This window comes from Meles meles, chromosome 6 (assembly GCF_922984935.1).
Source record: "Meles meles chromosome 6, mMelMel3.1 paternal haplotype, whole genome shotgun sequence".
Lineage (NCBI taxonomy): Eukaryota > Metazoa > Chordata > Mammalia > Carnivora > Mustelidae > Meles > Meles meles.
In genome coordinates, this window is record NC_060071.1 from 7,580,168 (window position 1) to 7,592,757 (window position 12,590).

A 12,590-nucleotide genomic window follows, 5' to 3' on the forward strand; every position below is an offset into this window, starting at 1 on the left:
TCATCAGGGTCATCTCTGTGCATGAAGGACAGCATGTTATGTTGAGGGAACAAATCAAGGAATAAATTGAAAAGGAATTGAGGCATGGATGAAATTAGGGAGTTAGGGTTCCAGAGACACTGCTCATGTGCTTCCTTTTACTTAGTGACTCAGATCCAAATTCACTGAATGCAGGTTGCTTTACCATCTTTACCAAGAGTCAGTAGCCTTGGATCTCTGCCCATGCTGTCTGCCTTTCAATCCCCTACTGGAGGATCCCTCCACCTGGGAAGACCTGAGTTCACGGATGAGTCAAGATCTTAGCTTTTCCAGTCCAGCTGGTTGAGGAGAGGAATGTTTACATCCAGTGGCTCAATAGCCCATTACCCCATGATGGCTTTGTATACCCTACTTATCCTCATGGACCTGAGTGCCCTGATTCTTTAAAAGGCCATCCTAGGGCCGGGAAGTACAGAGGTGATCTCAACAGTGCTGGAGAGTTCAGGACAGTACTGCCGTGGGTTGCCTTCCCTTCTTAGAATTTTACCCTTCCCTCTGGGCTACTCCTCTGGTGTGGCCCCAGTAGATATAGTGACCACAGTCCTTTAGCCACATAGGGCTGAGATCCTGAGGTACACTGATTAAAAACTACCCGAGCTGAGAAAAAACATAAATATATACTTGTTTATATAACACTGAAAAACCCGGATGATGTCACGGGTGTCACAGACAGCTAAATGTCAGACTTGATGCATCGTATTCATTCCCATCTTTGTAGGTGGAAGAAAACCTTACATGACTGCTAAGATCACTACTAACGATTTCTGAGATCTGACTGTGCCAGGCACTGTGCCCAGCAATCTCTTGAATTATGTACATTCGTTATTTAATTAAATCCTTGTAGTAATTTCTTGGGTAGGAATTATTACTGTCACTTCACATTCGGGGACCCTGAGGTACTCAGCAAGGTGAAGTATCTTGTTTCGTGTTACCCATTAGCCAAGGGTAGCATATGGACTCAAGGTCTTGACCACTCTCGTTAGCTGTCCCTCAGCCTCTCAAAATCTGTTTCCAATTCAAGGAGCGGTTCTGCAATAATTGTCAAAAAGTGCATGATTGCAGTTCCTTCTTACGTTGCCCTAGATCCGATCAAGGGCTCTGCCATAGAGGAGCTAACTGGGGGCTCTCTTTCTTGGGAGTCTCATGTGACTTCTCGCAGAATGCCTTCCCCTTCCTCTGTAGGAGGCGAGGGACAGCGTCTCTCTGGGGGACATCTGGGGTCTGCAGTTGGCTGAATTATTGAGAAAACGTTCAGTGTGCCTTCTAAAAAATCATTGGATGTGAAATCAATGGTGTGCTGCCCTGGTGACCTGTTTCGTGGAGTTTCAGAAACAGTTGTTCCGTGGATATATATTTAAAGAAAATGTCAGATTTATCCCAGAGGATCATGGGATTCTGCATTCATCTTTGCCCGGGATCAATACACCGGTGAGCTAGATGTGACTTATGGCGGAATGAAGACGTTCCCTCCAGTGTGAGCCAGTATGTGAGGGCCGCCATGTCCCAGAGTATTTTATTTCTGTCACATTGTTAAATAAGAAAAAAATTACGTGGGAAAATAAAGAAGCCCCCCTCTTGTCCTGGTAGGGGTCTATTTTTTGAGGAAGAGTTGAATGTTGAGAGTGGAAAATTTATCTTTTGGCTGGAGGGGCCTCATGTTGGCTCTTCACTGTGGCTATGATTAAAATCCAAACAATCCCAGTTCCTGGCAAATGGAAGAGGGGGTAGTATTTTCTTGTCCGACTTCCTGATTAGTCCACATGGCGCCATCTGGCATGAGCCTTGTAGACTGCCAGGGTCTGCCCAATGGAGCCTGTGGGCTGGGGTTTGGGGATGGGTTGGGTATTTCCAGGAAGATAGAATCTTGGCCTTGGAGGAGAGAGGACAGGGGGAGATGGCTTTCTGTGCCATGATGGCCAGAAGATCCCAAAGCCAGAGTGGGAGGCTTTGAGCCACCTTCTGCAGGAACAGAAGGAGCCAACTAGGGCATTCAGTGACTTCTCAGCACATTTTATTCTGTCATTGAGGATCTCTGCCTACCCCAACCAGATGCTCCCCCACTGGAGGGTCCTTGCTATAAGAATGGATCTGGTGGGATTCTCCATCGGAAGGGCTGAGTATCTACGACCTTTCCAATAGTAGAGAAGGAGACTGAAGAGCCCTCTATTGAGCACCTATTATGAACAAAGTCCTGACTCATCTTTGGAGCAACCCCCACAGGAGGTATCATAAACAGTCTTACAAATGAAGGATTGAGGCTTGGCCAAGTTGAACAACTGGTCCAGGATCACAGAGCTTATCAATGGGAATGGGAATCAGTATTACGGTAATTAGCATTACCATCATCCAGGTCTGCTGTTTCCAAAGACCAGCGTTCTTCCCTTAAACAATTCAGTAAACTTCCCCCATACTTGCTGTCTCCTTCTGGAAACCACTGTCAAGCATGTGGCTTCCTGAGTGGAATCACCAGATTGGGGGTGGGGAGATGGAGACCCAGACAAGTTAGCATCTCAGAGCCCTGATCATGAGCTGGCAGCTTCCCTACTCATTTCCCATTTACTTTTCTCAGATGAAGGATATGGTCTTGGCTGATCACCTGACCTGTTGCCCCTCACCAGTCCTAGCTGTGTTCCTCTTAGCGGGCATTGCACAGTTTCTCTCGGAAGTTTCTGGTTGTATCAAGGTGGTGTTTTTTGTTTTCTGGATTTTTTTTTCCCCTTATGAAGAAGCCTGGAACTGTCTGTCCAGAAATCAGAGCAGGAATCAAAGAGATTGTCTTAGAGATAAAGAATGAATTAGAAAGAAAAGAAGCTTGGATTCTGGATCCCATGATGCAATTTAGGCAAAGGCAAGAGGCACCAGAGGATATAAACCCACAGCACAGAAACCCTCCAGAAATACCCTAGGGACCATTAGTGTATCTTGAACAGGCTTCTCTTACTATCCTGCACACACAGAGCAGACATGATTAAAACAGATTGGAATATTTCGTTTTCTTAAAGCAAAGTGATAATTACCTCTGGTATAATTTGCAGATTTAATCGACTTGGTAAAATATTAACTCAGTATTGGGGATGGGTTTGAGCTGATCCTGGCACTTTCTTTTCTCCTAGTCTTGGCCATGACTGCTTTCCACGGCTCTCAGAGAAGTCCCCGAACAGTCATGTTCATAATAGCATTACTGTAATAATAATTTCTGGTCTCTTTATAGTCCCTTTCAATTCACAAAGCATGTTATCATGTATTATCGCTAATCCTCATAATAACTTTGTGCAGGAAGAGGGTCGAGCACAATTACCCCCATTTTGCAGAAGTTAAAGCAGAGCCTTGGGGAAGAAGTTTCTGGCCAAATTAGTTTCCTAGGGTTGCCTTGATAGATCACGACAAATAAGGAGGCTTCATACCACAGAAAGTGACTCTACTCTTCTGGAGGTCAGAAGACCCAAACTAAGGTGTCACAGGGCCACTCTTCCTTCAAGAGGCTCATGGGGAGAATCTTTGCGTATCTCTTCTGGCTTCTGGTGGCCCCTGGTGGTCTTGGCTTTTGTCAATGCAGCTCCAGTCTCTGCCTTCATCTTCATGTGGCTGTGCTCCCTGTCTCTGTGTCTTTGGCTTTTCCCCTCCTGTCTCTTATAAGGACACCTGCCGTTGGATTTTAGGACCCACTCTAAGTCCAGAATGATCTTGTCCCATGATCATCCCGTGATCCTTCTCTGGATCACATCCACAGAAGACCCTATTTCTAAGCAAGGTCACATTCCCAGGTCTTGGGGGTGAGCTCTTGCCCAGATCTTCGGGGGGAGACACAACTCAGTGCACTAGCCTTGCCCAGGTTGACCGCAGGCTCCACTCAAACCTTGTGTTTGTGTACTTCTGCCAACACTTCTGTGTTATCTCTGGGAGGCCAGCGGCGAGCATCACTTGGACCTTTGGACAGGCTTCCCCGGTTGGCCATAGATCTACACCCCTGGTCCCAGGACCGCCACTGGCAACACCGGTTCTGTGGAGGGAAGAAGAAAGACAGAGTGATGACCGGAGGGGAACCAGTGTTTTCCGGATACACTGCCATGGCCTTGCAGCAAGGCATCTTTGTGTGTCTGGATGGGGCTGAGTTAATCTGCGGGTCGCCTCTAGGGCCCTGTGATTAGGCCCTGGGCCATGTTGGGGCACGGGCTGCGTGTAGGGTAAGCTCTGCCCGAAGCAGCTGCGGCTGTATCCTTCACGGGGCCGCCTGCATTATTGATGGGGCAGGGAAGGCTCACTTCAGGCTCCTCGAGACGGCGCCTGGAGCCCTGGCCGATGGCTCCTTTTCGAGTCACCTGACTTGCTGGAAGTGCGGGTGGCATCATGTGGACTGAGGGCTGCCTTTCTCTGCTTCTGGCCCCGCTTCCTGAACCCTCTCTCGTCAGGATGGAAGACTATGGTAGGGTTGCTCGGTGGGATGCCCGGGATGCCTGTCTTCAGACTCAACATGCTTTCTGTGGTGTGTGTCCATCTTGCTGTCTAGGAGGAAAGTCCCAAGGGAGGAGGGGAAAGCTGAAGGTTTCTGTGCAGGTTCCAGGAGACTGCTAGGGGACCAGATCCTAGAGGAGAAGGATGGAAGGAAACAAAAAGCCATAGTGTGCTTGTGTCTAGCCCTGTCATCCCACTGATCCTCCCACTAGCATCAGGATGCTTTGGCCCTCTCAGCCGTTTGGTCTATCAGCCGCCGAGCCCAGCCCCTCGCTGGCTAATCTTTTCCACCCGGGTGGATAATTTGTATTTTTACAACTGCTTCGTAGTGCATGACCACATCTTGTCTAGTGAGCATCTGGGAAAACCAGGCTGACCTCGTTCAGTTTGCATATATGGAAGCATCCGGACCCTCAGTATCTTCCCAGCAGGGCGGCCTGGCCTCCCCTCGCCCCTCACCCCCGCTGTGTGAATGCAAACACAGACCCACGTCCTCAGGCCTTCCTGTCCTCCACACACTGGGCAGTCTAGCTTGACCTTCTGCTTCTCCCCGCGGAAGCCATTCCCTGCCTCCCCCGCTTCCTCCCTGAGGGGACGGCTCATGGGGGCGGTGTGTGGAGGGCAAGCCGCATGGTGCTGGGCAGGTGGTAGGTGCAGCGCAAACATCATTCCAGTTTTACTTCTTAGCTCTTACTTCCTCCTGCCTCTCTGTTCTCTTTCCTCTACCTGTTGGCTCCACCCCGGCGCCATCTTGCCTTCCCGCTGGGGCCGGACCTCCAAGACTCCCCGCCTCATGCTTCACTTTCCTCCTCTAGGACCTCATCCCGATGCCTCATACACCGACCTTCTTCCTTTTCACTGGCTCCTTCTCTCCTGTTTTCAGCTAAAAATGCGTCTCTCCTCCATCGGTTTCCTGTCTCCTGGAGCTTAAAACCTTGGTGTCATCCTCCATTCTTTCCTTCTACCTCTAGCAAAGCACCAAATACCACCTTGTCTTCTTTACCGTGTCTGTTCCATCTTCCCTTCCCTCTCCCGCGCTTTTACCAGTCTACTCGAGACCCTTATTAACGTGGCAGCAGTTCCCAAGTGGGGGTCCAGGGTTCTGTGGGGCTCCCAAGACCCTATCAGGGAGACCACGGGGTAGAATCTGAGACGTTACTTGTCCTTTTCACTCTGGTGCCCCAGAAGGTGTGACCCCAAGTGACGTTACCTCTGGGGTCACTTGGCCTGTGATAACGTCGCTGCTCTGGTGACAATTGGCAGTTTGTGCTAATGAGGCGTTGTGTTTTAAAATTTTCTACTTCACTTCCAAAATGGTGAAGAGGAATAGTGTAATTTATATACGCAAATGCTCTTGGAGGCCCCCAGGGATTTTTAAGAGTAAAGAGGAGTTCTGAGACCAAAAGCCCGAGAAGAGTGACTCTGAGTCTGCCGGCCGGCACATACCAACGCATCAGTGAAGGAAGATGCTCCATCGGGGTGCGTGTAGCCCCGTGCCGGGCACCGGGTCTAGTCAAGTCGTGTGAGTCAAGGATTTTGTCCCCCACTCATCCCTTCACCTGGGTGTTCTGAGAAAGGCACGCACGTCATGCACAAAACTGTTGGATTACTCTTCTGACAGACCTGCTCCGAGGGCCTCCCTGCCTCCCGCGGCCCCCTGGATGAATCCCCAGCTTGCTGATGTTTGATGTGGCCGTGAAGGTCCCGCACCATCTGGCTTCCACTCTCCCTTCCAGCTGCATTTCCCAGTGCTCCTTGACGTGAACTCTGTGCCCTGGCGCAGCTTTTCCTTCCTGTTTTCCCATCTCAGCCTCCAGCGTGGCCGTGAACTCTTCCCCTGCTCTCTGCCCGGGAGCCAGAGTCGGGGGTCATCTGCTCACAGTCAGCGGTGCCTTGCATGGGGTAGACGGGGTAGGGGGCGTGTGGGGTCTGGAGTCCAGCAGGGTGAGCACGAGACTCAACCCCTCCCAATGTGAGCGGGGGTCCCCCCTCTGGACAGGGACAGTGCTGGCTGTCTTCCAGGGTGGCTGTGGGAAGCAGATGCTCCGTGAAGGCTAGGTCCCTTCTCCGCACTGTTTCTGAAAGAGTGCAGGGAAAGCCAGCGCACCTTTAGACCAAGAGGCTTTCGTGCAAAGGTGTCGGCACCTTCTGCCTGCGGTGTCCCACTGGCTGGGACACAAGGATTCCTCCTCCAGGACCTCACTTTTCCCTGAAAGCTGATCACGTCTGATGCATGCCTAACTACTTTGGAATTCCACCCGTTGTCCAGAACGTCCTGGGTCTTAGTGCCCCTCCTTCTGGGCACCAGCACACTCTCTTCCTTACTGGTCCAGCAGGAGAATCACGTTCTTCCTACTGAGGCAGACCTTCAGATTTCCTGGCTGCTTTACATCAATGAAGGCCATTCGTTGTCCCCCTAATGGGATAACCCCATTTCGAGGGGCAGGGACTTGCTCTCAGTCACAAGGAAAGTCAGTGGAGAAGGAAGACCTTGAACTTGACATTTTCCCCGTCAGATGCACTTCTTCTCCATGCTCCCAGGCTGTCTCATTCGCCTCTGTATCAGCCGTGCTCAGCTCACAGCCAGACATGGGACTGGTGCTTCGTAAGGATTTTGTTGAATTTATGGAGAATAAATCTGGTCCCAGGCTGGGCTTTGAGCTGATCGTGGAAATCGCAAACCACCTGCTCCCCAGGGAGAGTAACCCTTTCCTTCCTCCTTCCCCCCCTCCCTTCCCTCCTTTTGTTCATTCAATAGGCATTCACGTCTCAGGCTCTGTTGTAGATACTGGAGATACAGATGAACCAAACAGGCAATTTCTCTGAGCTCAGTGGAGCTTAATTTTTATTTGGGGAGACAGATAAACAAATTTTTAAAGGGATGCTGGATAGTGACAAATACTGGAGGGAAGGAAACAGTAGGGCGGGGAGTGGGCGGTGCTAAGGCAGGGGTTGTTGGCAGTTTACTTAGAGCAGTGTTTGGAGAAGGCCGTATGATTCTTTAATGAAGTGAGATAGCCAGTGTAGCAGGCATGTTGTGCGTAGGAACTCTGCAGGCAGAAGGGACAACAAGTGCAAAGGCCCTGAGGCAGCACCAGGCTGGTCGTGCTAGTGAACTTGACAGACAGCAGGTCAGTGTGGCTGAAGAAGAGAAAGAGGGTAAGAGGTAGGAGATGAGGTCAGAGAGGTGATGGAGCGCACTGCAGAGCCTGTAGGCCTTTGACCTTGACGTTCAATGACATGGGAAGCCACCTGAGGGCTTCGAGAAGAGCCATGTCCCAAGCTGATGTATTTAAAAGGGTCTCATTGGCAGGTGAGTTAAGTGGAGTGGATTCTTTTTTTTTTTTTCCCCCAAATGAGTGCAAAAACGAAAGGAATTCATGGACTTAGACATATTTTTCATCTCTTTGAAAACCTTGCTAAACCCCTCCTCTCTCTAGTCCCTGAAGAGCAGGACGGGGCATCCCTCCAGCCCTGGGGGGCGGGGGGAGCTGGGCCGTCTTTGGTTCAGGAGGTCCCTTCCCCTGTTTCCTTGCCCGCAGGAGACTGGAGCAGAACTTCTTCAACTGCAGCTGTGACATCCGCTGGATGCAGCTGTGGCAGGAGCAGGGGGAGGCCAAGCTCAACAGCCAGCACCTCTCCTGCATTGGTGCCGACGGCTCCCAGCTGCCCCTGTTCCGCATGAACATCAGCCAGTGCGGTGAGTGAGTGGCCTGGCCCCGGCGGGCTCCAGGCAGAGGGCCCTCACACCCACACGGGAGTCTGCAGAGCCAGGGCCTTCTGGTCCCTCAGCCTTGAACTCTGCACTAGGTGCAGCTCTGGCTTACCGTTGACCTCCTTGGTCATCCCTGTCCCTCCGTGAGCCTGGAGTGAAGACAGGGGTGCAGCGTGCCCCTGCTCAACGGACCAGCATCCTTTCTCTCTCTGAGATACTTGTCAACCAGATCTGAAGGAGTCTGTCTTAAAGCATGGGCTCTGGACCTTCCGTCTCAGGAGCATCTAAGCAAGTTTTAGAAAAGCAGATGCCCAGGCCCTACAGATTTAACGAGATCACCGAATGTCTCAGAATGGGCCTCGGCAACCTGAATTTCTAGCAGACTCCTCGTGGGAGTTGGAAGCAGACCAAAGCTGGAGAGCCAGTTGCTGGAACTGCATTCCTTGAGCACCTCCCCACCCCCACCCTCTGCCTGGCCTGTGGGAGAGCCCAGCTGGGCTTAAATTCTGAGCTCTGACCTCTGCTGGCGGGGAGGTGCTGGGAAGATTCTGGCACTTGGGGGCCTTCCAAGAACTTGATCAAGCAGGTTGTGTTGACAAGGGCTACCATCGACCCCAGGGACAAAGTTTTGGTATTAAGTGTTGGCTTATCTTTTCACTTGCCCTGTCCTGCCTCCCAGACCTTCCTGAGATCAGCGTGAGCCACGTGAACCTGACCGTTCGAGAGGGTGACAACGCTGTCATCACGTGCAATGGCTCTGGGTCCCCTCTGCCCGACGTAGACTGGATCGTCACGGGGCTGCAGTCCATCAACACCCACCAGGTAGGCGTCCTAGACTCCGGTCCCATCAGGAGGCTGGGGAGCCTTGACCTCTTTGTCCCAGTGAGCTCCATCATGAAGAGAAGCCAGAGATATGAAGAGAAGGAAGAAGAGGGAAAGTCTGCGCGTACTCGGTTCTCGTCCAGCTCCAAACTTTTCGGCCAACCCGAGCTTCGGCATGCTAATAAACTTCTCTATACCTTAGTTTTCTCATCTGTAAAGTGGGTGTAATGCCACCGTTCACCCCCTAGGGTACATGTGAGGGTTTCCTGAGCTCTTGAGCGTAGAGAGCCTGGCGGTTGGTCCGTGTGCACGGCAGGAGGAAAGGCCTCCTTCGCTTCCTACACAGCTTTCTTTTTGATTCCCGCAGGTGTTCGGAAGGTGAATGAGGAGCGGCCTTCTAGAAACTGATTTTTTTTTTCCATTGGGGTTTTAGACAAATCTGAACTGGACCAACGTACATGCCATCAACCTGACCCTGGTCAATGTGACGAGTGAGGACAATGGCTTCACCCTGACGTGCATCGCGGAGAACGTGGTGGGCATGAGCAACGCCAGTGTGGCCCTCACCGTGCACTGTGAGTGGTTGCCATCTTGGAGGGCGGCTGTGTCCCCAGGGGATGGTCATGCAGGAGGCGGGGGCTGGTATGCTAGGGACGAAGGACCAAGCAAGGCAGTTCTTGGCCGGTAACCCCAGAAAGGGTGTCCCTGTCCCTCAGATGATGGTATGCCCGCAACTCAGGATACCCCCACGTTGGCCCCCGTCTGCCTTCTCTTCACTCCTAGAGGGTCACGGGGCCAGTGGTGGTGGACCTGGGAAGTATGGGGGAAGACAGTCCTCCCTTCCCCACTTTTGGGAAGGTCGTGGGGGTACCCTTGATCCCCTGGGTCCTCTCCGAGCTGGATGGGGGAGAACCGGAATCCCCGTCCTAGTGTCTGGGGGGCTGCTCTGGGGCACGGGGGTCTCTGCGTGCTGGGAGTCAGCGGGCCTGTCCCCCGCAGACCCCCCACGCGTGGTGAGCCTGGAGGAGCCGGAGCTGCGCCTGGAGCACTGCATCGAGTTCGTGGTGCGGGGCAACCCGCCACCCACGCTGCATTGGTTGCACAATGGGCAGCCGCTGCGGGAGTCCAAGATCACGCATGTGGAGTACTACCAGGAGGGCGAGGTGTCCGAGGGCTGCCTGCTCTTCAACAAGCCCACGCACTACAACAACGGCAACTACACCCTCATCGCCAAAAACCCGCTGGGCACGGCCAACCAGACCATCAACGGCCACTTCCTCAAGGAGCCCTTCCCAGGTGAGGCCCCCGCAGTGTGACGGCGCCTCCTGGGACGGTGCGGGGTGGGCACGGCATCCCCCAGGACGCTGTTATCTCCGGTGAACCAGAGTCCGCCTGGGGCCGAGTCTGCTCCTGCCAGCATTTTGTGTAAACCAGATAAAGCCTCTGTTTTTCCAGGGCTGGCAGGCCCCCTCAGAAATGCACAGTTGTGCACACACTGATACGCTCTGTTCTGGTAGAGGAAGGGCCTGAGAGCTAGACAAGAAAGACAGAGAGAATCTTGACCTAGTCCTTTATTTGCTATGGAACTCCGGGCACGATAGTTTGCTTGTCTGAGCCTCCATTTCCCGCATCTGTGAAATGGGCACGATGATACTCCTCCTTTGACTCACGACTTCTGGTCTACAGGGCGTGCAGGCTTTGACACATAACCATGGTCGGTGACCTTCCACTGCAGGGGCTTTGGGGTCTCTCTGTTCAACCCCACATTTAACAAATGTGTGAACTGAACCTCCTTCTGCTTGCTGGTTGGTAGCAAGTCTTGGCGAGGGGGTAGGCTTCCAGCCTTGAGCTTGCTACGTCCAGGGAGCCAGGGCTGGTAACTGAAGGAATGAAAGAACTTTGTTTGTGTGACTCTTTGAGGGGGGGGAGTGACTATCTGTCTGAGCTACAGTCTCTCCAATACCTTCCTGAGTTGCAAGAGAAGAAAAGCCCCGAAGAATTCCGTGGACGCGGTTGTAGCTTCTTGGTGGGTCCAGCAGCTGATGGGTTTCTGTCAATGAAACCGAGCAAACTGATGACCTTGCTGATTTCTGCTGGGAACAGGCTGGATGACCTTCAGTCTCCAGGACTCAGGGGTTCTAGTGAGATAAAAGGGTGTGAGAAGACTGATCATCTGCGTGCGCGCACACACATATGCACGCACACTCGTGCAAACACACACAGAAGGGGGCCAGCAAGAGCCAGCATGGTACCTCATCCGCTTATGTGAAGGGGACTTCTCAGCCCACACATACGGGGTAACAGCTCCACTCCAGAGGCCTTATTTATCTCAGTGCAGGGAAATTCCAGCTCGAAGCTCAGAAATGAAAAGGTGCATGGGAAGCCAGATTCTTGCGACTGAGGCCCAGGGTGGTGCAGCACCGTCGCTCAGGAGAGGGTCCCGAACGTGCTGGTGTTTAAGACCCTGGCGGTCCCATTTGGTCCAGCACTTCCAGCATCATCCCCAGCACGCCCCTTGGCACTGCCGGCCACGCCCATCTCTGCCCCGGGAACTGGAAGAGTCCCCGCCCTGCCCTCCGTGTGGTGTGGAGGGAGCAGCTTTTAGATACGGAGCTACTGGGCACTCCCAGGCCACACAGGCAAGGCCTTGCCGGTGCGAAGGGCTAGAGAGGTTCCCTAAAGCAATGCTTGTTTCCAAAGGGGAGCTCCGGGGGCCTAGAGAGCGTGGAGAGCCCTAGAATGCTCCAGCGGGAGGGTGAGCCCCTCTGGGCCGCTCCCCACAGGGGCTGTCCTCAGAGCAGTTCTCTGCATCCTCCCAGCCATCCCGACACCCTTTTTGTCCCCAAGAGCCATAGCAGCCCCTTGCCACCTTCTCAGGTCCTTAAAGAGGGGTCCCTGCACCAGCAGCATCACCATCCTCTGGGCACGTGTTGGAACTCAGGCTCTCCAGTCCCACCCGGCCCCGCGGCATCAGAGACCCCGGGGTGTTTGAAAGATCAGCTGTCATGCTCTTTGGTGAGCTCTGGCCCCAGGAGGGGGAAGGCAGGGGGGAGTCAGGGGAGCTCAGAGGGAAACAGCCCACCAGAAGGCATCTTCCTCAGACCCCGCCTGGGCCGCGCTGTGTGAGGGTTTGCTTGTTTCATGAACCTAGAGGAATCAGCGGATGACGAAAAGGCCGTGGCAGGGGAAAGATGGGCCCATTGTGTCAAACGACAAAACGCCTAATTGTTGGGGAGAGTAAGTTATCTGGAGGAGCGGGCAGTAAACCTCATCCCTGCTGAGCTCTGGGGGTGAGGCTGTCTGCGGGTCCCGCTCTTCTCTTCGGTCCTGAACGTGTGGCAACATTGTATTGATCACAGCGACTCCTCTCTCGCTCGGAGGCAAGCAGAGCAGAGAGGTTAAGAGCGAGGGTTCTGAAATCAGGCAGACGGAGGTACAAATCCCATCTGTGACCCGACCAGAGAGGTGGCCTCAGCTCCCAGGACGGGGTTGGCCACATGGTATGCGACTGGCATGCCGTGAAAGATGATCTCTACTCTGCCTCTACTTTTCCATCTGCGGA

General features: G+C 53.1%; 1 protein-coding gene across 4 annotated transcripts in view; it reads left to right on the forward strand.

The window, feature by feature from the left end:
* NTRK3 (neurotrophic receptor tyrosine kinase 3) overlaps positions 1-12,590 on the forward strand; it is a 387,271-nt gene that overhangs the window by 118,987 nt on the left and 255,694 nt on the right. For all 4 annotated transcript variants that reach the window (XM_046008586.1, XM_046008582.1, XM_046008584.1 and 1 more), the window contains exons 5-8: positions 8,034-8,191; positions 8,886-9,028; positions 9,462-9,603; positions 10,028-10,324. In XM_046008586.1, the coding sequence (XP_045864542.1) occupies positions 8,034-8,191; positions 8,886-9,028; positions 9,462-9,603; positions 10,028-10,324 (740 nt within the window). The remainder of the gene's footprint in view (positions 1-8,033; positions 8,192-8,885; positions 9,029-9,461; positions 9,604-10,027; positions 10,325-12,590) is intronic.